The sequence below is a fragment of the Patagioenas fasciata genome, chromosome 8, assembly GCF_037038585.1.
Source record: "Patagioenas fasciata isolate bPatFas1 chromosome 8, bPatFas1.hap1, whole genome shotgun sequence".
Lineage (NCBI taxonomy): Eukaryota > Metazoa > Chordata > Aves > Columbiformes > Columbidae > Patagioenas > Patagioenas fasciata.
The window spans coordinates 28,567,793-28,593,218 of record NC_092527.1 but is presented as its reverse complement, the minus strand read 5'-3'; the positions used below and the strand labels follow the sequence as shown (position 1 = coordinate 28,593,218).

The 25,426-nt window shown below is 45.4% G+C and overlaps 1 protein-coding gene and 1 long non-coding RNA gene across 6 annotated transcripts in view; one reads left to right on the top strand and one right to left on the bottom strand.

Annotated features, from left to right (window-relative positions):
* FBXW4 (F-box and WD repeat domain containing 4) overlaps positions 1–3,413 on the bottom strand; it is a 61,492-nt gene extending 58,079 nt beyond the window's left edge. The window contains exons 1-2 of one of the 4 annotated variants that reach the window (XM_071812076.1): positions 3,051–3,413; positions 1,349–1,459 (exon numbers count right to left, since the gene is read on the bottom strand). In XM_071812076.1, the coding sequence (XP_071668177.1) occupies positions 1,349–1,459; positions 3,051–3,316 (377 nt within the window). In that variant the 5' untranslated portion in view covers positions 3,317–3,413. Of the gene's footprint in view, positions 1–1,348; positions 1,460–2,675; positions 2,837–3,050 lie in introns of those variants that run through there. The other 3 variants (XM_071812077.1, XM_065843671.2, XM_065843672.2) reach the window with 3 other exon arrangements.
* Positions 3,046–6,639, top strand: LOC139828563 (uncharacterized). Of its 2 annotated transcripts, none has more exons than XR_011740320.1 (3): positions 3,046–3,184; positions 4,064–4,277; positions 6,369–6,639. It is a non-coding gene; the product is annotated as an uncharacterized lncRNA (long non-coding RNA). The 2 variants fall into 2 exon arrangements; XR_011740321.1 differs by having other exon boundaries at positions 6,347–6,639.
* Positions 6,640–25,426: the final 18,787 nt, after the last annotated feature.

The following is a 25,426-nucleotide window of genomic DNA, read 5'->3' as shown; positions in this document are numbered from 1 at the left end:
ACGGCTATCTTACACTCTAGGTTCAAATTTATCTCTTATTTACAGAGCGTTAACAGATGGCTTATCAAAAGCCATTTAACAGCAGAAATGATCAAGCTATTCTAAGATGGTTTTTTGTTTTAAAGAGTAAATACTCCCTAGACTATTTTTTTTAACTTATGCCAGCCTCCCAGGGACCATCAGTTTAAGATATAATGTTAGAACCATGCACGTTATTTCATTAAGTACATTAACCATAAACGGTTCCAGCCTTTGCTTTCTCAATTGCAGACAGTATTGCACAAAAAACTCTTAAAAGCAGAAACCAGCGTTCACCTCATGCAGCATTATCCAGAATGTGCAACAGAAGCTTCAACTCTTGAGAGAGTCAAAGCCAAGCTTGCAAACTCCTGATTTACTCTGTATCACTAAGAAAGCACAGTCATCAAGAAGGTCCAAGTATGCACCATCTTCAGCACCATTCTATTTACCCAATGATATTTCAGCTTAAATATTTACTCAGCTCAAACTTAACCTTCAGTGAACAACCTACCAGGTTTCTACTTAGAATTACTATGAGGAAGAAAGGCTGCATGCCCAGCAGCTTACCTCAACTCCCTCCGCATTTTGTATCAGTCAAATAAAATATAACCTCTCTCTGCAAATCCTACTTCCTCAACTGCAAGAGCAGCAATCTTGGAGATTGCTCTTGATCTTGGAGACATACATGAGGAACATGTGGTACGGAAGAGACATGGCTATTGAAAACCCTCAAGCTGCCACAGAGAGTATTGAACTCTTCTTCAGCTAAGTACATATTTTACAGTTGTACCACAACTCCACACATGTACTCACATTGGTTCTTCTGGAGAGGTACAGATTCCTAGATCCCCCAATACTGCAATATACCCTTGTCCCTCATCAATTGCCAGAACTGTCTACCATACTGGAGCAAAACACCTGCAACTGCCCCTAGATGCTGGATCTCCACGCAACAAAAACAAGTAGCTCTGAGGTATTGTCCATAAGATGTGGCATGCTATTTCAAAGAACTGAAAACTGTCTGAGCCTTCCTTTAAGTTAAAAGTAATGAAAGGATTCATCCTCCAGATATGTCTATACTCCTGCATAACCAGTTTATAATGTTACTTGGCGTGTTACCCATGATTGAACTCCCTAGGACCAGAGCAGTGCTGACCAATGCTAAAAGCAGCACTCAGTACTTAAGTTGTTTAAGGAAAACTTGAAAATAGGACTCAGTACAAAAACACAGCCTAGAATTACTAAAAAAAAACCCTGTTCATAGTAAATCTAATAGCATCAAAATCCCTAGGAAGGCTCAAAGCAGCCTTCACTTAAACCCTCTGACCTGGTAAACCTCTTCAGTAGCTGTTTATAGACCTGCATTCCTCTGCAGGGGGAAGCGGTAGTCCTTGCATACTCTGCACCCACTCTGCGGTACACCTGATCCCTCCTGCAACTGAAGGAGCATAGTATCACCTTATTGTTAATGAAAAATACAGAACTTCATTTCCTCAGGAGACAAAATCATATATCACAGTAGACAGAGTCCAACGCACAGTCATTCTGCAGTGCTTACTCCTGCTGACTTCCAAGGCAACTGTGCTTAACTTCCAAAGCTCAGTACCTGGCTGTAATGTCTATTGAATACAGCCCCCAGTCTATGAAGATTGAACGGGTTAAAGTGCTGGCCTGAAAACCCAACATGAGGATTTTCAGCACCAAGTTCTGCTCTTGTCTGCAGGAGCCAAAATTGCTTCCCTAGGGTCTGTGCTATTGATGAGATAGTGAGACAGCAAAATAGACCTCAAAACCTGACATCTCTTCGTGTTATTCATGTTTAGGGAAATAATCCTGAGCCACTGGATGACAAAAAAGATCCTGGGTCAGCAGCTAAACAGAAACATAGGAAGGAATTCATAGATCCTAAGATCATAAACTTCCTCTTGGGATCCTTGAAGTAGCAAGGAAAGGCCATGTTGTACAGCAGCTATCTCAGAGCGGCGTCTTGTACACTAGCAAATTTGAGGAGACAGGAAAGGCCATCTTTGGGTCCTTACCCAACCACTGTGAAGACCCAAACCCCAAAAGTACTTTTAGTCTACAAGCGTCACATACCGTAAAGCCAAGAGGGCTCACACCTATTCTTAACCTATGCTGTGCTGTTGAACAGGGGGGAAAAAAAAAAAAATAAAAAAACACAACAACACTCTTATCCACAAAACTTCAAAACCCAGAAGCCACAAAGAGTCCAAGAGTCACTTTCTCTGTGACAGCCATATCAACAACCACTCTGTAAGTAGAAGAATCCAAGAAACACACGCTTCTGGGACGCCCTGTCATGAAAGCTCTTGCACCTACTAACGTACCCAAGCCCACACTCCAGCTTTACCCAAGACACCAGCCCAGACTCCCTTGCAGTTTCTTAAGTGTGGAGACTATGGAAAGGGCCGCTGCTCAGAACAGGGCAGGGAGCATGGAGCACAGGCACACAGCAGACACCCCGGATGCACATGGTGGCTCTGTCCATTTTCTCGTGCTCCCCCAGCACTACGTGTTTTTCTAGGAGTTTAGGAGTCCCAGCTGATCTGGACATGGGGCCTCACCATGTGAGGGCCGCTCCCGCCAGGCCTGGCGGTGAGGGGGCCCCTGACGCCCCCACCACGCTCACCCACCTCCTTGCGGGAAAAGGAGCGCGTTCCCACAAACCCCTAGCCCTCCTGGCTGAGCCGGGGTCCGGTCCCATCGCCCCGGGACCGCCACACGCGATCTCTCCCCTCTCAGGGGTGGCCCCGCTGCGGGCCCGGCGCTACGGCCCTTCCCTTGGCCTCGCCGCCCCTCTTGGCGTAGGCTAAAGACGGCGCAGCCGCGCTTCGAGAATAGCTCCCCCTTCCCTCCGCCCCCTCACGGCAGCAGGGAGCCCCCCTTAGCGACTACGCCAGGAGCGCAGAACGCCCCTTAGCAACCAGCTAGGCCGCAGCATCCCCGGCCTTTCCCAGCCGCCGCGGCCGCCTACCCCCCCGCCCTTCCGCCGGGAAGGTTGCGCTTACAGGTCGGTGCCGAGCTGGGTGAAGCCGGAGTTGAGGCAACCACGGGCTATGCGCCTCCAGAGGAGATCGCGGCTACTGAGGAAGCGCAGGCGGCGGCAGACCTGGCCCAGGCGGCCCAAGGCCTGCACGTCCAGGTAGGAGCAGATGAGGAGCAGCAGCTCCTCGGGTAAGGCCCAGAGCGGGGAGGGGGGGCAGGAGGTGGCGGGGGAGGCGGCCCGGGATCCCCCCTCCGCCTGGGGGGATCGGGGGCTGCCCTTCCTCCCCATGGAGCAGCAGCTCCTGCCCCTCCTCCCCGGGAGCCGGAGCTGCTGCTGCCCAGGGGAGGCCAAGCCATGGACGGGGGCAGCCGCTCCCCAGTCACATGGGGCAGGAGCCACTGCCTGTCACTGCCCCCGTCCGGGGGAGGAGGCGGCTGCCGGGGCGGGAGGGGGCACGGTGCCGCCGAGCCCACCCTCATTAGCGAATTAATTCATTAACGGGAGCCGCTGGGACTCCCTTCCCTGCAGCCCGGCGCACGGGCCCGTGTTCCTCCAGCTGGGATCAGTAACCTCACCTGATGCATGTATTCTTTGATAACGGGAATAATTAATGGTGAGAACGGTGATGCCAGGTAACCAGACCATCTGCTCCACCACCTGGAGCAACCCCAGCTAGGCACTGTGCCCCTGCGAAGGAAGGTGAAGAGCAAGGTGATTAGTGCTCATTAATTATCCTTGAGCAGGGTCAGGAGTGCCTGTCACCCACGAAGTGACAGCAGGGGTCATCTGGTGCTGCACAGCAGTTGTCAACACTCCCAAATTCCTGGGCCACATAAAAGAATGAGTCTTCCCCACCTCAGAGCAGGCCCTGCTACCATGGATTTAAGGCTGGCTTTTCCCTGGGAACCTTAGATCCAGTTCATTCTCCCTTCCAAGGCGCCACAAAGCTCGTACTTCACACATGTGTGAATACATACAAGCATACAGCCACGAAAAAGCTGTTCATAATAACTGAGTCATTGTTGCCATCCACAGGAGCCTGGAGTACTGACAACGCAGGAGGATTCTGGTCCAAAATGGCAAAGGAACCCATCCACAGAGAGCGGAGCAGGAAAATATGAGTCTAGTATTGTGTTATTCCTTCTTATAGTACTTACTCTATAGAAGCCTGAAGTGCTCAGGAAAGTTTCTCCCTCAAAATTAAAAAATATATAAGAAGTTCATCATCTGCCTAAAATGCTTTGAACAGGTATCACCCACCACAGTCTACATCTCCTTTTGCACAGTAGAGTATGAAAATAAATTTCAGCATATAATGAGATTACCATAGCATACAGACCTTTAGACAGTACTTACATCCTGTTCCAGAAGGTCATCTTGTCTGTGTAAACTCAAGCACTCAAATATTCATATGACAAAATCCCCAACTCTGGAAGCCTCGTATTTGAGAGGTTCAAAACCGTTGGCTGAGGAACTGTCTGGTCCATTTACACTGAGTTTCAATACACCCTAGAAGTCAAGGAAGTTCCATAAGGCAGCAAATGTTTTATCAGCATTTATAATGAGTGAATCAGATGGCCTAAGTAATTAAAAATTTCTCAGCCTAAGTTTGAGCTCAGGTGAAATACCAGCACATCTGGCACAGATCTGAAGTGGCGAACTGAAAGGGAGGTAATATCACAAATTTTGCTTAACATGAAATTATGGGAGCTTGGTGTGAATGCAGTTTAATATCAACAATATATTTTTGATGACATTAAACTTAGCTCTTTTGTAAGACACTTTGGCAATGTCTAAAACGTTAAAGTTATTGAAAGCTGAATGACTTCTTCGTCTTAAATTGTTATTGTAAAGACAGTTCTATTAACAAGTTGGTCTTTCTCTAGTAGGATCCCACAGAGATAGCTTATGGACCCTGCACTAATATTTTTGCTAGCAACCTGAAAAAATCTGAAATCATTAACAGCAAAGCTTTGCACAAGGCACAAAGCACGGGGCAAGAGGTGAAGGATGCTTATGGCTACATAACCCTACATTTAGACGTACTCAAATAGTATGTATTTCAATCAAGCCAAATGTAACGTCTCAGAACAAAGAATGTAGGTCACACTGAAAGGATGTAACCCTATCCTGCAAAGCTACAATTCCGTAAAGAGTTCATTAAGATGAATAATCAGCTGAATGTGAGCTCCTTTGGCAGTGCAGTGACCAAAGGGCTAGTGCTGTCCTGGGAAACAAACAAGAGCTGGGAAGTTCTTTTACCTCTGTTTTTGACTCTGTTGTGACTGCTTTGGAAATAACCTGTCCAGCCAACATTTCAAGAAGGATGTTGAAAAACTAGGGGAGTTTCAAAGAAGAGTAGTAAGAATGATTACAGGACTGTCAAACATGTTTTATAGTGAGACCTAAAGTGCTCAGTCTGTTTAGCTTTCTAAAGAGAAGGTTAAGGTGCGAGTTGATCATACCTTATGATGCATTGAAATGGGAAGAAAAATCTAGTAATACCAGGATCTTATATTTAGCAGACAAAGAGAGAATATCTCTTGATGGATGGTGATGGGAAACAAAATAATAAATAAAGCATACTTTGCTAGTGAATAAAATTAACTGTGGAAACAACTTACCGAAGTTTATGGTAGGTTCACTGTTAGTGGATTTAAAAAAAATAAAATACCAGATTGGTTTTTTTTGTTTGTTTGAGTGTTGAGGTTTTTTGTTTGGTTTGGGGTTTTATTCCCCATAGAGAGCCTACCTAAATGACAACTACTAAAACCTCAGCCAGAATTGACCTATTGAGTCCTAACTTGGGATATCAGGCTAAGACCCTTCTGGTCTAAGGCTCTGTTCCTCTACGGGGGCAACACCTGCATAGTGCGTGTCTCCCTGTACGGTGTGACACCCGAATTCCAGTGTACAGTAGCCTTCAGTCTGTGACTGCACCACTTTACCAAGGGAACTCCAGAAGGAGCCTCGGTGCAAAGTAGCATGTGCAGCATGGCCCTCTGGGATACTGGGACCAAAGTATGTGGACAAGGGCGTCTGTAGGAGCAGGACCTTGGTGCTCTCCAAATTGTGACCCAAAGTATAAACCACCATGAAATATTTGGCTAAGATGAAAAGTGTTGGCACACAGTAATCACTCAAAGGGTCAAATATGTTCCAGATAGGGGACAGAGAGTAATATGAAGAAAAGATTACAATATGTTGCTCTTAAATGTAGCGTTGCTTTCTAGTATGAACAATTGCCTTACAACATAGTAACAATAATTATTATTTGCCCAAAACATAGGTATCTTCTGTTATTTTCTTGTCGTTTAGGTTTGGTTTTTTTTTTTTTGAGGAATTGACATGCAACTGCATACAGTTGTTCTCAGGCATGGTTTCAGCTACTGGAACTGCTGTGGAGCTGCCAAAGCTGTGCATCACGACCTAAAAGCTCAATGGCACCAGCCTTCCCAGCAATGCTGAAATAAGTGCATATGTAGGTGTCTGCAGGAGCAAGAATCAAGAAGATTCTGAACCATTAATAAAACTATGTGTAGCATGATTATTTCCATTATATTGTTCATACTCTAATAAAGAACTCCATGCAGGTGCTCAGTGCAGTATAATCATGAAGTCAATAATGTGTCCTTCCCAAATCTTACAATCAAAGACTGCAATCATTTCATGGCCCAGGACCACTCTGAACCTATAGAAAATGGGGTAGGGTTCTGTGCTGAAGTAGCAGACCATTCCAGTATCCTGGCTTGCAGGGTCCGTCAGCTAAAAATTTGGGGCCTTATACCTGTAAAGCTTCTGATTTAACAGTGTAAGTCAATGAGATCCGGCTTGGAAGAAATAGCATTTCAATACCTGCCTGTCTTGTGGGTTTTTTTTATTTGTTTGGTTGGTTGGGGTTTTTGTTTTCTTTTGTTTTTTGGTTTGGTTGGGTTTTTTTTTTTTTTTTTTTTTTGGTTTTGTTTGGTTTTTTCTGTTTTCAATGGGTTTTATTATTTGCAGTGCCCTCAAATACACCTTTCCAGCTAAAGACACAATCATGTGGACAGCTCTTTGTTTTGTTTTTCCTTCCAACCACCGCTTTGTGTATTTCTGAAACTTAAGACACCTCCTCTACTACAGTACTTATCTGTAACACCATCGCTTTGAGGGATTAAAGCAGGTTACTTGTTACACACTTAGATCAAGAGTTATCTGAGTAGAAAGTCTATCCTGTTAGGGTTGGCGGAATCTGGTTTTGATCTTGAGTTGTTTTGATTTTCTCCGAGAGCAAGTAACATGTTATTTTAACTTCTGAATAAGGTGTGCTACCTGACTGTGTCTCTTCTGTTTGGCAGAAAGGATTAGAAACCTCCACGGAACTTGCACTCTATTAAAGCACAGTGCTCACCATTGAAAACCAAGGAGCTGAATTGTTTTCAGATTATATGTGTGTGTGTCTTTCCCACATCAAAGACTTTGATGGAAGCTGTTCACGCTATTGTCAGGAATGCAGGGATTGGCACAAAGGTGATTAGCAAAATTGCTTTTCTGCAGGAGAAGCACAAAAATTATCAAAGGATTAAAGAGGATAAAATTAAAAGGTTATACTGAATTTATGGGTAAATTTTATCCTTTTTATCCCAAATTATACATATTGATTTGGTTTTACCTATAAAAGGTCTGCCAGAAGAAATCAGGATTAGAAGCTATTTGGTATGGGCCCTGTTAAACTGTTAGGAAAAAAATTCCCTTAAAAGTAATCCAAACAGACCCTATTCTGTGTGCTTCCAAACCACATCGACAAGGAGCTTTTAATGAGTACTAAGGGCATCCAGTCAGCAGCCATCCCTACAAGGTTCTTAGCAGTCACAGGATTGGGACCTTCAGTCAAAGCTATGCTGAAAATTATGAAAACAAACAATTCCATAGTTCAGTTTGTCATCAGTGATGCTGTTTGTCTACATTTCTCACTACACTGCTGAAAAGATACTGAAACTGAGGGAATCACTTTCATTATCCACTTGCTGGGCACATGCAATGCTTTTGTATTTTGATCAGCAGCCGAGCTGCTTGAATGGTTTGGGAAAAAAGGCAATAAAAATGGATTCTCAAATATTTTCGTGTATCAAAATGAACAGCCAAGCCTTCCAAAAGCTCTCTTGCTTGGCAAAACTACAGTGTAATAAAAAGTATCAGCTCCATAGCCAGCAGAATTGTCTCATCTTGCTGGTTCAGACTCTGTTTATTGTTCATTTTATTTTGAACAAACCTCTATTATTTGCTAAGTACCAGCCACATACCTATTTCGTGTCTTTGCATTTTGAGTTTTGTTTGTTTGTTTTGCTAATCTGTTATTTTCTGGAAGTTACCCAGAATATTGTATTTGTTCTAAACCTCATTTATCAAAGTATTATCTAAAGTCTCTGTTCAGAAAATGTTCATTTTAACTGTTTTCCTAACAATGACCTTCTTCCTCACCCCCAGGCCACATCAAGTTGTCACTCACCAGACAGCTGTGGAATTTGGAATCATTCCTTTTAAACACTTTACAATTCCAAATGGTAGATTTCTAATGGCACAATATGATTGCCACAAAGATCTTTAAATTTCCCAGTCCTCCAGGCTTCAAAGGCTGGACCGTCCTTGATCTCCTGAAGGAATGCTTTTGAATCTTGTTCTTTTATAGGGGCTACCTATGAAGATATTTTAGGGGCTTTTTCCTTTCATACTTAGAGCCTGAGGAACTAAACATTCAAATACCCACTGACTTCTTTGAGAGTAAGATCAAGACTGACAAAGTTGTTTCTAGAGATTTTCAGCTCAGTTTTCATTAATTCCACAGGCTGTTCCTCAACTTTTTGGAGTGTTTGTAAAGCAATGTAAGAGTATCCCCGGTGTAGCAGTGACTATGATACTGTTTTAGCCTGCATCTGCCTTCCACCTACATGACTACTCCACGCAGCTCCTGGCCACGAGTGACTGACAGTGTCCTGACTCGATGTGTACCCACGAGTACAGAGGGGCCCCTTGCTCTTGGAGGATGCTCCACTGTCACATCACTTACAAGGTAATAATTTGCTCAAGAAAAGTGATCAAACCTAATCCTACAAGCAGTTTTGGGTCTTCCTTGACGAGATAAACCAGACAGAGCCTAATTACCTGAAGCAATTACAAATTTGCAGAATTACTAGAGTTCTAGGCTTCCTTCTCTGTTCTGCTGCACCCAGAGGCAACATTTCACTAGTAGTCCTTTCTTACATGATAAGATTTTGCAGTCAGGAGGCTGCCATTTCTTATTTCTAGCTGGTTAATTCTGTTCTATCTCATCAGTGAAACACAGAATTCATCAATTGGAAGTTAAGAGATTTATAGTGCAGCAACAGGAATCCGGTGGGTGCTAGAAACAGACTTTATTTCTGTTTAGTTCAGCTTATGCCAAGCCATAAGGCAAATTTTACCTTCTATCCTCTTATTAATGAAGGACACATGTATATAAAAAAATATGAAGTCGATACGCTGTAGGTCCTAGTCGTGAAATGGAGCCCCACACGAGTGCCGCAGATTTATCTGTAAGTTTGGGGCCTTCAGCTGTAAATCCCTTGGGGAAAACACTATGCTTTCTGTGTTGCTACAGCACCTCTCGTGACACGACCTCTGCTGTGACTGTGGGCTCGCAGGTATTATTGTAAGGAGCAATTAATGCCCTGTAACTGCAGTAAGTGTATGTTTAGGTATCCCATATTGCTAATGCATGTGATTTTTAAATAGTCCTCAGCCTAACCTCGGGTTTGGTGACGACAACAACAAACTGCACGAACAACTAATTACTAACCCAGTTTATGGGTCAGGGAACAGGCCTTAGATCCTCATTTACACAGGTTTCTTATGATCCTGTAAGCCCCACCTCTCCAAGACTATTTCTGTTTGTTTGTTTAAATCAGTTAAAAAAAAATCCCACATCCCAAAATAGAGAATGTTTTCCTTTGGAACTGGAAGCAAACACACTTGATAGCTTTAACATCTGCTGGACAATGCATGGATGGGTGTTGGGCACCTCACACAGTTTTGTGACACAGACATGTGCACACAGCGTGTCAGATTATAAATCCAAGAATAAAGAGTCATTAAAGCCTCCCTTCTCTAGCCCACCTGCCATGAAAATAGGCCTTTCACTCTATTTAAACTGAAAATGAGTATTGGAAAGGAAAACGCCAACATTCCAGAGATTCAAGTCAAAATCTCCCCCTCCAGTAAAGGAGGTCTGTCAATTGAACATAAATTGATCCATTGTCTGTCTCCCATCAGGGCCCACAAGCCACTCCATGCACTTATGCTTCTATTCTTGCTAGAAACTGAGACCTCACAGTCCAAGACCATCACAGTAACATTTGTGTCTCTCGTTGGCTTGATCTGAAACTCTACAGAATTCTCAAATACCTTTTCTGCTTTTGCAGCCTGTTAGTGATGGGTGCAATTTTGGGGTGCAGATTTCAGTGAGATTAGCTTGCTACCCAGCAGAGCACGAGCCCTCTCAGCTCCACCATGAATGCAAAGGTTTCTGCTCTTGGAAAGGAGAAAAGGAGAAAGAGCCACCTGCACTCTGGATCAGCTCTTACCAGAATTCACTTCAGTGCCATGAGTGATAAATTTGGTCCTGTTCTTTCTCTTTTCCTCCAGGTTTACATTTGAAATATCATTATTAGTCTGTCTGAATTATTAGTAGCATTATACTGAAATGCAGTTCAAAGGAGAAAACAGCCAGGCTGTGCAAGATGCCTGTGACCCTGCAGAGGAGAAAAGGCTTCTGGCTTTGAGACATCAGTTGTGACTCTTGAAACTGAATTTACTAGTGTGTGATGGCTGACAGATCACAGCACTTCTTCTAGATTATTCTCCTTTTTCATCCGTTTAGACATTGTGAGCCTTGCAACACACTCTGAGCCTTATAACCATATTGGTGACACCAGGAAGAGAATAGGTTTCTAAAAGGAGCAAAGCCTACAGCACTTTTTCCTGTTGCATATCTTTCCATGCACACAAATATACAAGTGTGCTTTTTCTTCAGCGTGAACTTCAGTACAAGGAGTCACTGAAGCCATCTACTTGCTTATTTTCTGCTGCCTGCTCCAAAGTGCAAGGCCCATTTGCTGCATGGATGCACTAGCAGGTGTTTAGATGTGCAGGTGTGTGCGCAGGCAGAGTCCTGAGCACAAGCATGGACAAAGATTCAAATACCAGGGCCTTTCAGCCTGAACCTGACACTGTCACTTTAAAACCAGAGACATGGACATCAAAGTTTTCCACTCTCCAGAAGGAACAGACTATTTTGCACCCTTCCAAATGATGTCTCTCATCTCTCTGCCTTTCCTACAGCCTTCTCTCTCTCTCTCTCACACACTTTTTCTAATGCCATCCCTCCCTCTCCACTTCAAACCATGGGAAAAACCTAGGAAAAGAAGCTTGCCGACTAAGGGACCGTTTCGCTGCATTGTGTTTTCCAGCTAGACCTGAACAGACTGAAATCAATTCAGCTCGCTCTCGCTCGCTCTTTCCCTCCCTCTCCCATGTCTTTTTTTGTTTCTCTTAGATCGTGCTCTCTGCCTTAAGAAAGCCCAGTTTAGTTATATCCATCCCCACAGCAATCAAGTGACCAGTGTTTTTTTATTGCTTGTAAAAACATGGTATCTTTTTCATGGGAGTCAGGTTCTTCTTTAGTTTGAAATGCCTAGTGAGCAGTGGCAACAACCTGTAGAATCTTTGATCAATTCTCATATATCCATTTGAAGTATCTTTAGTAGACCCGTCAAAAGAAAAGGGCTTGGTAATCAATATTTTAATATAGTGTACCAGCCTCTCGTTGTGTTATTGGCAAGAGGCCTGATTCAACAGAAGCACACAGAAATACCTGTACTTGATCTAAAATGCTACGTGCTCTAAAAAATATACATTATTAAAGCTGAAGTCCAGCTGTTTCTATATTAATATCCTCTGTTTTTTATTTGCTCCTACCTTTTGGAAGGTTTCGGTTTTCATGCTGAAATTTTCCAGGCTTGCTCCCAATACTGAGGTTATAACTGCAGGGTAAGAACCAGAGGAGAATGCACACAGGTTCACTGGAAATTTGAAGAGGCGAGATTCAGCACAGCAGAGCCAGCAGCCTGAAGAATGCAGAAATGTCACTTAAATTTTGATCATACCACCTGTTGACAAAGGGACAGAATTAACATGTGAGCGCAACCTGACTTTTATGCCTTCCAACTTCTGGAATAGTTAGTTACACAGTTAGTGTTCCCTTAACATATTTTTTCTTTCCCTGAGTTGTCCAGGGTCTCAGGGCCAGATGTGAGGTTGCCGTAAAAGGCAGTTTCACTGCATTTAACAGAATTATGCTGTTTTACATAGAAACACGTTATCACTCAAGGACAACACAAAAATTATCCACTTGGCCTATCCAGAACTTTCATATTAAAGAAAACCCAGCAACCGAGACTGACAACAAACCAGACATGTCCAGTGAAAGTCAAACACCACCATGGCGAAGCAATTTAAGCAAGAAAAATAAGGGTGTTGTGAGATATCACCATCATCCAGCAGGCCTGAGCCCCAGGGAGGATTTTATAGCACACCCTAAAAAACATCAACACTCTCCCAGTCAAACTGGACTTGCAAAGTCCAGCCAGAAGATAATAGTACTCCAAGAGCTTCTTCTCATGGAGCTCCAGTTGACCACAAAGCATCAAGGCCTTGATATGCTTGAACAACAGCTGGATCCAACCCAGCACAGCAGGAACCCACTCACCACTAAGAAAGCATTCAGCTCAGATCATGTCATCCATCACCTCGTCCCAGGACAGGTACACCCCATTTAAGAACTGAATTGTCACCTTCTGTGCTACCTGCAGTTTCCAGCTGGAGCAATCCTAAATACAAGCCATTGCACTAAAACCTACCTTCCAGACTGACAAACTCAGTCGCTTGTCTGTCTGTCTGTCACTGCCTGCTGAGTATCTGTGAAAGTCAAGCAGAGCTGTTGGGTGCTCACCACCGCTGGAAATGTCATTTTATTTGGGTGCCTAAATACTGTTTTCAGCGTCTGACTTCTGACTTTTAACACTACATGTGCTATGACTCACCTGCCTTTTGCACTACTTTGCTGTGAGCTTTAATACTGTCATTCCAAACCATTCCACAATCAGCACAACACAGCATGGGCTGTTTCTCCTCTGTCACCTCAAACACACTGGTAGCATCCAGTAATTACCTTGCAACTTAAACTACCAGAGATTTGCAATCGGTGTATTCTAACTATCTTTATTTGAGCCGCATACAGAACGTGGTCTAATTATTTTGAGCCAGTTGCACAGCTTTTCAGAGCTGTGGTTCAGGAGAAAAGGTGAACGATGTTAACCCTAATTGTGTGCAATACAGACTTTTAGGTAAAGGAATTGAAGAACCTAGCTGTTCAGGTCAACAAGAATTTCATTTGGTTTATACATGTCAATATTTTGTGTGTGTTTATAAATATTCTCTGTATATGGTACATTGTGTAAATACAGTTTACCAAGTATTTTTTCCTATAAATTAATATATGCCAAGTAACATGCAGCAAAATAGATTCTATACAAAATTGCAGAAAAGGACAAATAAAATATTGTACAACGAAGATATCCTAGATAATGATAGATATTTGTCATAGAGTATAAATGAACGTGGTTAGAGTGAGTTAGTTATGTCTGCTTTGAGGTACCTCCTGATTAAGATGTTTAATCATACGAACATAACGGTCTCATAGCAGCTTCAGCACTGTTAGTTTCTTTCTGTTTGGTTCTGGTTTTGGTTTTTTGTTGTTGTTGGTTTTTTTTTTTTTTGAGAAAAAAAGATGTGATAATAAGATTAAAAAAAAAAAAGTTAAAACACTTAAACATGGGGCAAAGTTTCAGTGAATTGTCATTTTTGTTGGTGCATTTTCAGAAACAGTACACCAAGAGCTCAGTCTCTAACATACCGTGATTTCTTCTGACTGCTCTGACTCTATTTTACATGATATAAGAATAAAATTTTAATATAAGCTTTTTCAAACACTTGTAGGTGCTGTAGCTGCCTGGCAGCCCTAGTTCCCCATTTCCAGGACTGCTGAACTTTTCTAGCTTGCAAATAATTGTGTGTAAATGCCATCTCTTGGGACTCCTGCGATAGATACTGTAGGAATGCAGTTCCCCTTGAAGGAGCCAAGAGGGATCCGCTTCCCTGCACATCTTAAAATGTTATTTGGGGAAAAACTCTTTCCATCCAGACTCTCAATTATGTCCCAGAAAATCCTGGGAAGAGCGTTGAAAATAGGGTACACACTCCAAGAAACAAAAAATATGAAAGTTAACAAGGGAATGGGGGAGAATAAAGACATTTTCCTGCTTATACAAACAGATGGACAAGAACAGTCTTCTGAGCAATCAGAACTTTGTACAGGAGCATGAAGGCAGCAGACGAACATCATATTTGAAAGGCAGAGAAGAGAACTACAGTGAGAAAGCAGAGAGATGGTGTTGAGACACTTTCGGGGGGGCGAGATGATTCGTTGGGCCAAGTGACCTTTTCCCATCCAGCAATTTCTTCTGTCCCAGTGCAGAATGACAATGGGAACCCAATGGCAGCGCAATCTGACATCCACATCCATACCGAAAGAGATTCAACTCGACCGCACTGCGCTGCTGCGGCCATGGGATGCTGTGAAACAAGCTAGACCCAAGTTTCCAACTTGCCCTCTTTTCTGTTGTTGTTGTTATTGCTGTTTGTTTCCATTCACCCTCTTTTATTCCCCATTTTTTTTCTGTCTTAACTCTGATGGGGGCTCTTTTTGTGTGAAACAAGCCCTTCTGATCTCTTTGAAAGGCCAGCTCTTGTCATTCTTCCAGATCATCATTGTATGACATGTTTTTATATCAGACTGACAAAGGAGCTATTTGATCAGGGGGTATGGTGTGTGATTGTAAGAAATTCAGCTAGCCGGTGGCAACCATTGTTCCCCAAAGCAGCTCCCTGACCCCATTCTATTGAAGGAAAAACTCCCTTGGAGTGGCCTCTATTCATTGAGTAACACCAGTCCGCAGTCTCACTCCGGGAGTATGCTCAATTCAGAGGTGTGTCACCGATATTGCCCATCAACCAGCCTTTAACTCTTTCATCAGCATTAGGTTTCCAACACAACAGGAACAGCTATTATCATAGGATGGAGGACAGGGCGGGGGGAGGCCAGGAATGGGAGCGCAATGCGTTTCAGCATGCTGGAGCTCTCCTTATCTTGAAGAAATTTTACCTTCCTTTCAAATGTCGCCTTGTAAAATATCCATCTGCTGCTTTCTGCAGAGCACAGTCCAAATTGTTTGTCTTTCCATCCCCGTGCCCTGAAACATCCCAGTTTGTTACTCAACTTCTAAAACAATTATCTCTGTGCTCACTTGGGCTAACAAGGGGCTTTGGATTTGGCCTAAAATGATCTGTGACCCTCCTGCGTTCCTATCCCACAACCTTCATCTCTCACATAATCTTGTACCGTGTATCTTGTACATGTACATCCATGGCATCAGTGCAAATACTGGCTGTAAGAACTAACACACAGCCAAGACTCATTTGTTTCCCTAGGAGACATTTCATCTCACATTATCAGCATAGAAAACTTAGGGCATTCCCATGAGCTCTGAGAAGGCCGTTCACTAAAACTGCTCCTGCTTCCCTGAACGAGTCCTCCATGCACTAACACAAAGCCTCCAAAACCCAGGGAAACCAGTGCAAAAAATCCCATTAGGTTTAAAAGCTGTGGCACAGCCTGGTGCTTGCAGCGGTTATAGAGCATTGCCACGCAGCCAGAAAGGGATCACATTCAGGCACGAGGTGGCAAACAGCTGTGGATGTGGCACTGCAGTGACCAATGGTTTTGAACGCTATTGGGAGAACTGTCCAGATGACAGGATTGAAACTGGCTGGCGCAGTACAAATGCAGGTACACAGGTCATTGTGCTTTGAAGGAAGTCTCTGAAGCAAATTCAACTCAGTGCATCCATCTGAGCATGGCTCTGCTGCATCTTTCAGCACAAAATTTTTTTCCCCATGCAAGGAGCACATCCACCAGCTCTTGCAGGCCATCTATGTCTTGGCATGGTTGCAGTGTCCTAGAAGTAGAGCTACTTTCAGGGCCTCCTGGTGAACCAGGACCTTGCTTCTCTGGTTGGAAACTCAACCCTGCTTTCAGCATCACTGCTAGGCCCCTTCACCTCCTGCAGCCTTCCTCCACCAGCACGCATCCTTGCGGGCCTTCCATACCACCTTGATAGCTGCTACCGCAGGGATCAGGATTTGTTAATAAACTCGGGCTCCCTCTGCTGGGACAGAGCACAAAATACTGGGGGGGGGGGGGGGTGTCTGTCGGCAGGACAGGGTTACTTCACTGCTGGGATTTTGGCTTTTTTTCCCATGACATTTCAGTAGATGTCATAGTGAACCCTGCATTTTTCTCTGCTGGGTGATAACAGTGGAATAAACAGCAATGCTTCACACTGCAGCATCCTTCACTGCATGCTCCGAAACTTCTGTGAAACTTGCATTAAACTTCCAGTGACCTGTTAAGTGATTTGGCACCATATCTGTTTTACACAGGGGGCAGGAGGAGATCAGGTGGTCGACCAGTTGTTCCATGTCATGAGCTGAAATCTGTGGCACTCTCCCCTGTCCACAAAGACACGTGTTCCCACACCACAATGCTGGATTTAACTCCTCTGAGAACAGTCCCTTAAAATGCTTCTGCCACAAACCTGCTCTCCATCACAGAGACTTTTTGCATCAGCCTTAGATGACCACAAAAGTTGCATTAGATTGAGGAAACCCTCTTCTCCTCTTGCCCAGGAGCATGCTCTGCAGCAAGACCCAGATGCATACACAGAAAGCTCCTACTTCAGGGGGCTGTATCTGCACAGCTTTCTCTGCATCACAAGTGGAAGATACTTCCCTGCTCCACCTGCACCATGCTAGGCTGCCACCCCATAATTTAAAGCACAAAGGAAAGCCTGAGGTCCAGACTCGCTACTCAAGCATTCCCAGTGTGCAGAAGTATAACATCCCTGAGCAAAAACAGTTAGCAGGGCAAAGAACTGTATTAACTAGGACTGCTAGGATAAATCAAGAAAAGGGCAATGTGGGTTAAATCTCAGCAAAAAGGTCCAGACAAGAGTGAAATTTTCTAGGAAAGAGAAGTAAACCCTGTCCTTGAGTAGAATGGACAAAGCTACAGAGAAGACACTTCAGGGAGACTTTCTCAGTGGGTCTAGGACCCTTCCCATCTGCTGCCTATGAATTCAGCATGTTAGATTATCTCTGTGACCTTCAATCCACCCCGTTACTGTGCAGAATGTTACTGCATCAACGTTTTTTCCAACAAAAACTGCAGTGTAGATCGAATTAAATGCATTTCCTCAGCAAAGCTGCTGCCTTCATCGTTCATGTCTATGCTTCCTGCCCAGAGATCACTGTGGAGGGCAAGCAGGCTGGGCTGGATGCTCTAGTTTCAAGGAAGGTCAGACATTTCCATAGCAGCTCAATACAGGCCAAATAACTCAAGACCTGTTGCCTTCCACAACAGCAATGACAGCTCTCGCCATTAATTCAGGCACTCAGTTTGCAGTTAAGTCCTGCAGCACCCTGAATTTTACCCTGCTGCCTTCAAACTTGTCTAGGGCTGAGACTTCTCAGTGTAGCCTGATGGCAGAGATATAAATTCACTGCATTGATGGAGAAAGATTTGCTTCCCCACAGTGTGTGTCCCTTAAACATTATAGCAGCTTATAACTTAGGAACTCCTACCCTTGTAGGGACCAGCTGTGGGTTTAAATCAGAGCAAGCAGCAGCACAGGAAGGTTCCTGGGAATGAGTGCTCTGTACCATGTTGATGAATCTCCTCTTCCCTGCGCTGAGCTCTTTATACCCTACCTTTTGTCTGTCTGACCCTGCTTAGGGCTTCTTGTGGCTTTTTACAGTTGTGGCCACTTATCAGGTAGTCTGCTTCAAATAGAAGTTCAAAACCTGCTTCAGATAAAAACAATAGCAGTATGTATCACATACATATAAAACAGCAATGGGAGCACACCTGAGAATAAGTCAGCACACTCAGAGCTTCCCTGAGCAGATGGTAACCAGGAATGTCAGACCCGTGAATACCGAAGGTTTCAATGGACAGTACCTGTGATGCCATCCAGACAGAGGAGCAGAGTCTGATCTTGGTGTCCAGTGTCTCCCCCAAGAAGTCAGTGGAACTCCTCCAGGTCATGCATCAGGATGGGGCACAGCCAGCTCAGCCCAGGTCCCCGTGCCATGGGTGCACCAGACCTGGGGTGGAGCAGCAAGCAGTGGGTGCTGCCCAGCAAACTAGCCATAAAATAGCTGCCTGTGTCACAGGGCTTTTGCCTCGCTGGCATTTCTCTAAGTGAGGGTCCTCGGAAGAAGCCCATTAGGAGTTCACTTGGTCTCTATAGCAGAGGCAGCACATTTGTCATCTCTGGTTGCCCTCAATGTGACAGGAGGACTAACAACCCATGTACTTCACTGACTGACTGGTTCTAGCTTCCCTCTCCTCACATGCATTCCCAGGGAATGTACTTCAGGGAGCACAGGGGTGGGACCCACAGCCCCTCCTTCGCTCTCTTGCTGGTGAGCCCAGCTGCCTGGCAGAGAGGGCTCCTCTGCCGCCTTCTGCCTTTCCAGCTAGGACTCACCCTCCTGCCTGCTTTGTCCCCTCCAGTTGGTCCCTTTGCTCACACCACCAGGAGAGTGTTCCACATCATAGCTAGCAAACATGAAAGAAATGCCCAATCCTCACTACATGTAAGGGGGTTCCATGTCACAACAATGTTTGTCTGAAATTCCAGCTCACGGAGCCACACCATTGGTGCAAAAATCTCAGCTATGCTTTTCTCCTCCCTGTAGGGAAGTTTCTCACCTTCACTGAGGCTTTAGACAAGCTGGGTTCCCCAGGGTGCCCCAGACTTCATTTGGGTTGCCCTGGCTGGGGACTGGAATATCTGGGACCATGTTGTCCTGAAGGCTGCTGCATCCCACCACACCAGCTGACAACATGACCTGAGTGGAGGGCACCTTCACATCACACAGCACCACACTGGTGTTCAGCCTTGTGGCAAGAACAGTATCTCTTCTTGCAAGGCAGACAGGGGGGAGCATTGGTGGAGGACAGGCAGCTGCCACAATGGAAACGGTCATCAAGTACAAGTCATCCCCCTGTGCCAGTGTCAAATGCATGGTGAACCCACGGCTGTGCAGGTGGGAGGTGGTGAAACCCTCAGCTCCTCGCAATGATCATTCTGAGAGGGAGTGAAGTGTGGACACTTCTCGAGGCCCCATGATGGGGCTGCAAGGGCCTAGCATGTGTCAGGAACCACAGCTCTTCCATCTCTGTTTCCCCAGTCCTTTAGGAGCTGGGGGTGCCTCTTTACCAGCCAGCAGCAACTAGTAGAAAATAAATTTTCTTATGATTAACCAGGTTGTGATAGTGGTGGGATTGGGGTCAGTAGAGCAGGTGTTTCACATACTGCCACAAGACACAGCCTCTGGAATGTGCAGTTTCTACAGCACCTTACCTCTCCAACATTTGGGGACAGCAATCAGCTCTTCAAACATAGATTCTGCCAAAACCTTTGGATATATTAAAACCTCCATGCTCACTGCTGTTGCTGTGCTGGTTTAGTGTAGGATAATTACAGATGTGAGCAATGAGGATAATTAGGTTGAGCCAACCAACCTCTTCTCATATTTGAACTAATCCTGAGTCAGTCTAGTGAAGTCATAGGAACAACTGTGGCTTTACTCGTCACTACTGAGAGCAAAAATAGCTCAGACTTCACCAATTGCACATTTGAATGACCCAGAACTGGAGCCCTCCTGAGAAAGTGTGAGACTCAGGATTTCAGGATTCATTATAGAATAAATGCTACCTTTGCTTGAGAGATGTGCTGTATCCTTTGCTTCAGGAGGCAAGGGACAGGAGACTGTAATCATTCCTTGGCTGTACCTCCTGCAGGGTCCATCCACGCCTCTCTTCTTCAACACAGACTCGAGTTACAGTGGTCCAGACCAAACGAGGGTTACAGCTCCACAGTCAGCTTCAATAGCTCCAAAAGTTGTTGCAAGAACCTTTTGGAAAATACATCCCTGAGCAGAGAGAGGTCACTCCAGTGGGTGGTCACTGCAGCATTTCTCCCCTCAAGATCCTGGACACAGCCAAACCAACAATGGGCTCCACCACCAGATACTGCAGCCAAAATGCTTGGCTACACTTCACAAGAGATGTTGACAGATTGGAATAAGCTTAAAAAATCCCTACAAGAACTTGGAGAGACCTGGAAAACCCACTTGCAGTGCTTGCAGAAGCTTGGTGAGGTTGGATAAAACTGTGAGCTGGAAGATCAAGTCCTGTGAATTGAAGTTAGGCAATTTTGAACAAAAAATAGCAAATAACACTGAAATATGCAGTCCCTGCAGGATAGCCTTCTTTTTCTGTAAACAAGAACTCAGGCTTTCACTCAAAATACAATAAGCAGGGTTCTCTCATCTTAGTATTATAGAAGGCTGGGACAGACATTCAAAGTAATCCCCATGACCTCGAAATCCAGTCACATACAAAAGCAGGTTCCTTTTAGCTTGGATACGGGACAGAGTCCAACCTTCAGTCAAAGCTGGGGAATCAGACTTTAGGTTTAGAAAAAGATCAGTTTTGTGGTTTTGTACTTCATTTATAGTTCAGATTATTGTATATACACATTGCTTCTCCCATTAGACCACTTCCATACCTTTTCTCGGCCTCTTGGGAATTGATTCAGCTGATTCATTGCTCTGCCAGGATTTTATTCTTTCTATGCACCAATTTCCCACACTCCTCTAAAACAGGGCTATGTCACTTGCTTTCAGCTCCAGCTGGGAGCTCCTCAGGGCTCACCCTGTGTCTGGGCAAAGCCCAAAACAGCACCAGCTGCTGTGGCACAAAGTATAAGAAGGAATGAGGATACGAGAGTTCAGCAAAATGGTCCTGGAAAGTCTGCACTGCTTCGCTTGCTGAATTCTCTGCTGAGGATTTGGATCCATTTCCATTGGCTGCTGAAAGCTAAGTCAGCCTGATGATGATGGAGCATTTTTAATGCCTAAAAAAAGTCACCAACAAAACCAACAGTTTCTGTTTATAACTGACCTTCTCTGTTATACAGGAAAAGTCTGAGCAGACAGAGCTCGCCTGACTTCAGCAGGTGAGAGGCACTCATCACCACCTCCTGGAAGGATGCATTTAGCAACAGCTGAGGGAGAATGAGACACTCAGAAGATGCACAGACCAGGACGGCTGTATTCCGCCCAATTAAATAGACAAGCTGCAAATAAAACATTTGCTCCCAGACTGAAGGAATGGGGAAACTGGGTTGTCAGGTCTCCTGCTTACCCCAAACTTCTCATTTTTCCCTTTGTGAGAATCAGATTCTTCTTGTGTGGATGGGACGAAGAAATCCTGTCAGACCCCGGCGATGCAGGACCTCCCTACACGTGCACTGCCCAGCACAGGGGGCAGTTGCAACCAACTTCCCCAGCCTCCTCAATAAGGGTGGCACAGGAATCCCAACATGGGAGAGCACAGAGCTACTTTTAGTAGGTATTTGATTAAATAAATGACTTTGTCCTGCTTGCACGAGGAACATCTAATACAGCTAACTACAGAAAATGTGCTAGGCTGGCATACGTACTGCTGGGAATCTGGGATGACTGTGCCTCCTGTGAAGGGATGGCAAAAGAATGGCATTGAGGGGAGCAAGATCTGCACTTGGAGGAACCTTGCAGGAAGATCTTCGAAACATTTACATGGGCTTTGGTTGCCTGTGTAGTCCCAAAATGTACCAGGACCCAGCTTCAGAAATAGAGCTCAGGCCACAGTGCCAAGGCCCTGGCAGGACCACAGGTCCCCGAGTGCCCTCAGAAGCACGAGGAACATGGTGGTGTATGCTGAGGCGCTCACACCTTGCACCGCGCTGCTCTGTTACCTGGCACCATTGGAGTTTACATTTCACAAGGTCAACCTCTGCAGTGCATCCTCCGTGTTTTCAAAGGTTTTCCCTAGCAGGTGGCTGTCTTCTTCCTCCTCATACATGCTACAGCTTGAATTGGCCCCTTTGATCAGCAGGGAAATATCCTGGGGGAAAAAGCCCTTGATGTAGCACCAGCAACATGTTCAAACCAACCTGCCAGTGCACAGCAGAGAACCAGGGCCTGAAACAGCAGAAGGAATTGGATGAAGACCTGACCAGTAATTTTAAACAAACCCCTGCCTAAACCCTGTGACTCAAAGAGTATTTTACAGCTTTTATAGAGATACATCTGCAGATGAGCCTGCAGTGGCCAGACCCGCAGACACAGGCCATTGTCTCAGGCTGCTCTTGAGGCACCACTGGGCTTGCTGATGGGAACCACTCTTCACATACAAGCTCACAACTGGTTGTGCAGGTGGAAACAGCCCGGGTGATCTGGGGAAACAAACATCTGAACAGGACAAACTAATCTTTGCAAGTTCACCATCTGGAATAGCAACTGTGGAAGAGAGCTAGACACCGAGCTGTTCCTGTCCATGGGGGCTTTGAACACCATGATGCTCCATGGCAATGAGTTGTTTCCCTACAAGCAGTGTTGGATGCCTACCTGGAACACAGTGCAGTAGCAGCACCAGTCCACTGGTTGCCTGTTCATCCTAACACACACCAACAATACAACTGTTTTTATCAAAATGGATAGAAATCCTACCCATCACCTTACCTGCTCTGCTGGTGTGGGACAGCTTGAATGTTTGTCTGAGCCAGATGTGTTCCTAAAGTCTTGGCTTTAATGGCATTTTGTGAAACAGGTTGACTCCTTCACTGCATCCCCAACTGCTGAGAAATCAATCATTACCAGCAGTTAGCTGTTTGATGGTTAACAGCCTGAACCAAAGCCAAACTGGTTGTTAATTGGGCTAACAACTGATTTCAAGGGGTTGTTTTGCAGGGCCCAACACTCCCAGCAATTGACTTGGAGCTGTAACTAGCAGCCAAGCGGCAATTAACAGAGTGTAGGGAAATTCGCAGGCCATTACCAAAGGGCCGGCTCCCAGCTGGGCATCTGCTTCTCATGGGGTGATGGGGAGCACAGCCACATCCTGAGGCCTGACCATGCAAGTACAGCCAGCACACAAGGTCCCATTTCACATCTCAGCAACCAAAATTTTCCTATTTAAGTAGTCTGGGTCTCATCATCCTGCACTTCAGCTACTGTAGCAGCTTTTGGGGGGATTTTTTATATTGTGGTTAGAGTTTTTCTCATGTTTACTGTTAAATTCCACAGGGACACCTTCCAGCCCTCCTTCAAATCCCTTCCCAGGACTCTCTTTTGCTGGGGTAGCAACTAGACTCATGGTTTGGTCTGTCGTGCCAGTTTAGGCCACCTGCTACAACCAACTGTACAAAATAGCACATCTGTCATTTACTCTGTGAGCAGCTGATAAAAGAAGAGACTCCAACCACCAAGATGTGCTACCGCAGCAGAAAGTGTTGGCAAAATAATCACAGCAAGAGTGAGGCTGAGTTTTTCTTTCGCCTATAAAAGCTTTAAGAAAAACAAAGAAACAAACAAAATACTATTGGCCATATTGTCAGGAGAGGTCATCCCAGCAAGTGGGGACTCTTTGCAATGCCATAAGCATGGCTGAAGGGGGTTACTCTGTGTCTGAACAGAGGACTTGAACAGGAACAGGGACACAGACCAGGCACCCTCCGAACCAGGGAAGTTCTGACAGCCTCGTCATCCCATTTCCAGTCCACAATGATCAACAGCACAAGTTCAGCAAAGTTGTAATACCTTAGCATGGCTGGAATGGTTCTTCCTAACACAGGGAAGAGTCCTCCAGCCTCTAAGCTAGGACTTTGCAACCAGAGATTATATCCTGGTCAACAAATCCAACACCATGGAAGGACCTTCTGGTGCTGCAGCCACTATGAACACAGTAGAGATGCCGTAAGTCACATGAAACCAAAGAACGACCCCTCGTCTCCCAATACAATACATCTCAAGTGTGTTTCGTTACAGAGCAGCCTGGACTAATAATCAGGTAATCTGGAGAAGCGGTTGGAATCTTCAACCCATCCACACATAAGCCCTTCTCATCCACTGGCTGACGTGACATAGGACCAAGGGGTGGACAAGAAGCTTTGCTAGAGCCTGGCGCAACTTTCATGTTAACACTGACCCAGAAAGTCTGCAGGTTCCCATTAACCTAGTCCCAAATATCTCTTCAATATCTCCCAAGAACTTCTCTAATGTACTAAGCCACAGCTGCCATGTGTCCCCAGGCCCATGGAGACAACACCAGAGAATACAGATTGCACATCATCACCCCAGGAAAAAGGCAAACAGAACACTTGGTCACCAGAGGTCTTCTGCAGCAAAGCCACCCCAAATTGCTTACCCCAGTTCTGGAGGGCAGCCTCTGGCCTTGACCTCAAAGCAGAATGTGGTTGCAGCTCCCTGGGACCCTACTCTGGAAGAGATTTCCAGGAGGAAAGATGGGAGGTGGTGCCATTTCTAGGGGGCAACCTGTTACTGCTGTAGGCATGCATGGGGAGGGGGCAGAGATGCTGCAAATGGGAAGCAGGGTGGTAATGGGGAGCAGATGTGTAGGTGCTTGGAGCACCCCAGGTGCTACAGAAGTGCTAAGTGTTATTATCATGGCCAGGAAACGGGCTGTGAAAGCCGATGGTACTCCACATCCACTTGCTCTGAGCCTTCTCCAGGATCTAGAGCTGATTTTCCTCATCAGCCCCAGAAAAACAGGAGCCAGCCTGGAGGTGCCTTCAGCTGCAGCCATGCCAGGGACACCATGATCAGAAAGGCTGTATGGAAAAGAGAGGAGCACAGAGAGACCAAGACTAACCAGGAGAGTTGGGTCTGGTCCACACATGGCCAAGAAGGCTTTGAACAGCATAATGCAGTCCCCCAATATATGCATTTCAGTAGCAGTGTGGAAAGATGTTTCCCTACATGGGACTCATTTTGTGGTCACCTACCCAACCCATGAGCTTCTTGCCGACAGTTGCTCCCTTGGGACAACACTGAGGTCACTTGTGCTCCATCCTGCACCTCCTTCCAGGATGCTCATGTGACACTTGGGTCCACAGCTGGGGCTTGCTGGCACCAAGCAGGGCATGGGGCAGTGCTGAGCCCTCCCCACTGGCCTGGTGCAGCCCACCAGTGAGCCAGTTTGATTTGGAGTAGTTGTGTGAGAGCAGAAATACAGGATCCCCCACTGAGCCCCTGAGCATCCCTGTTTCTGGCTATAAACCTCCTTCCAAGGAGAGG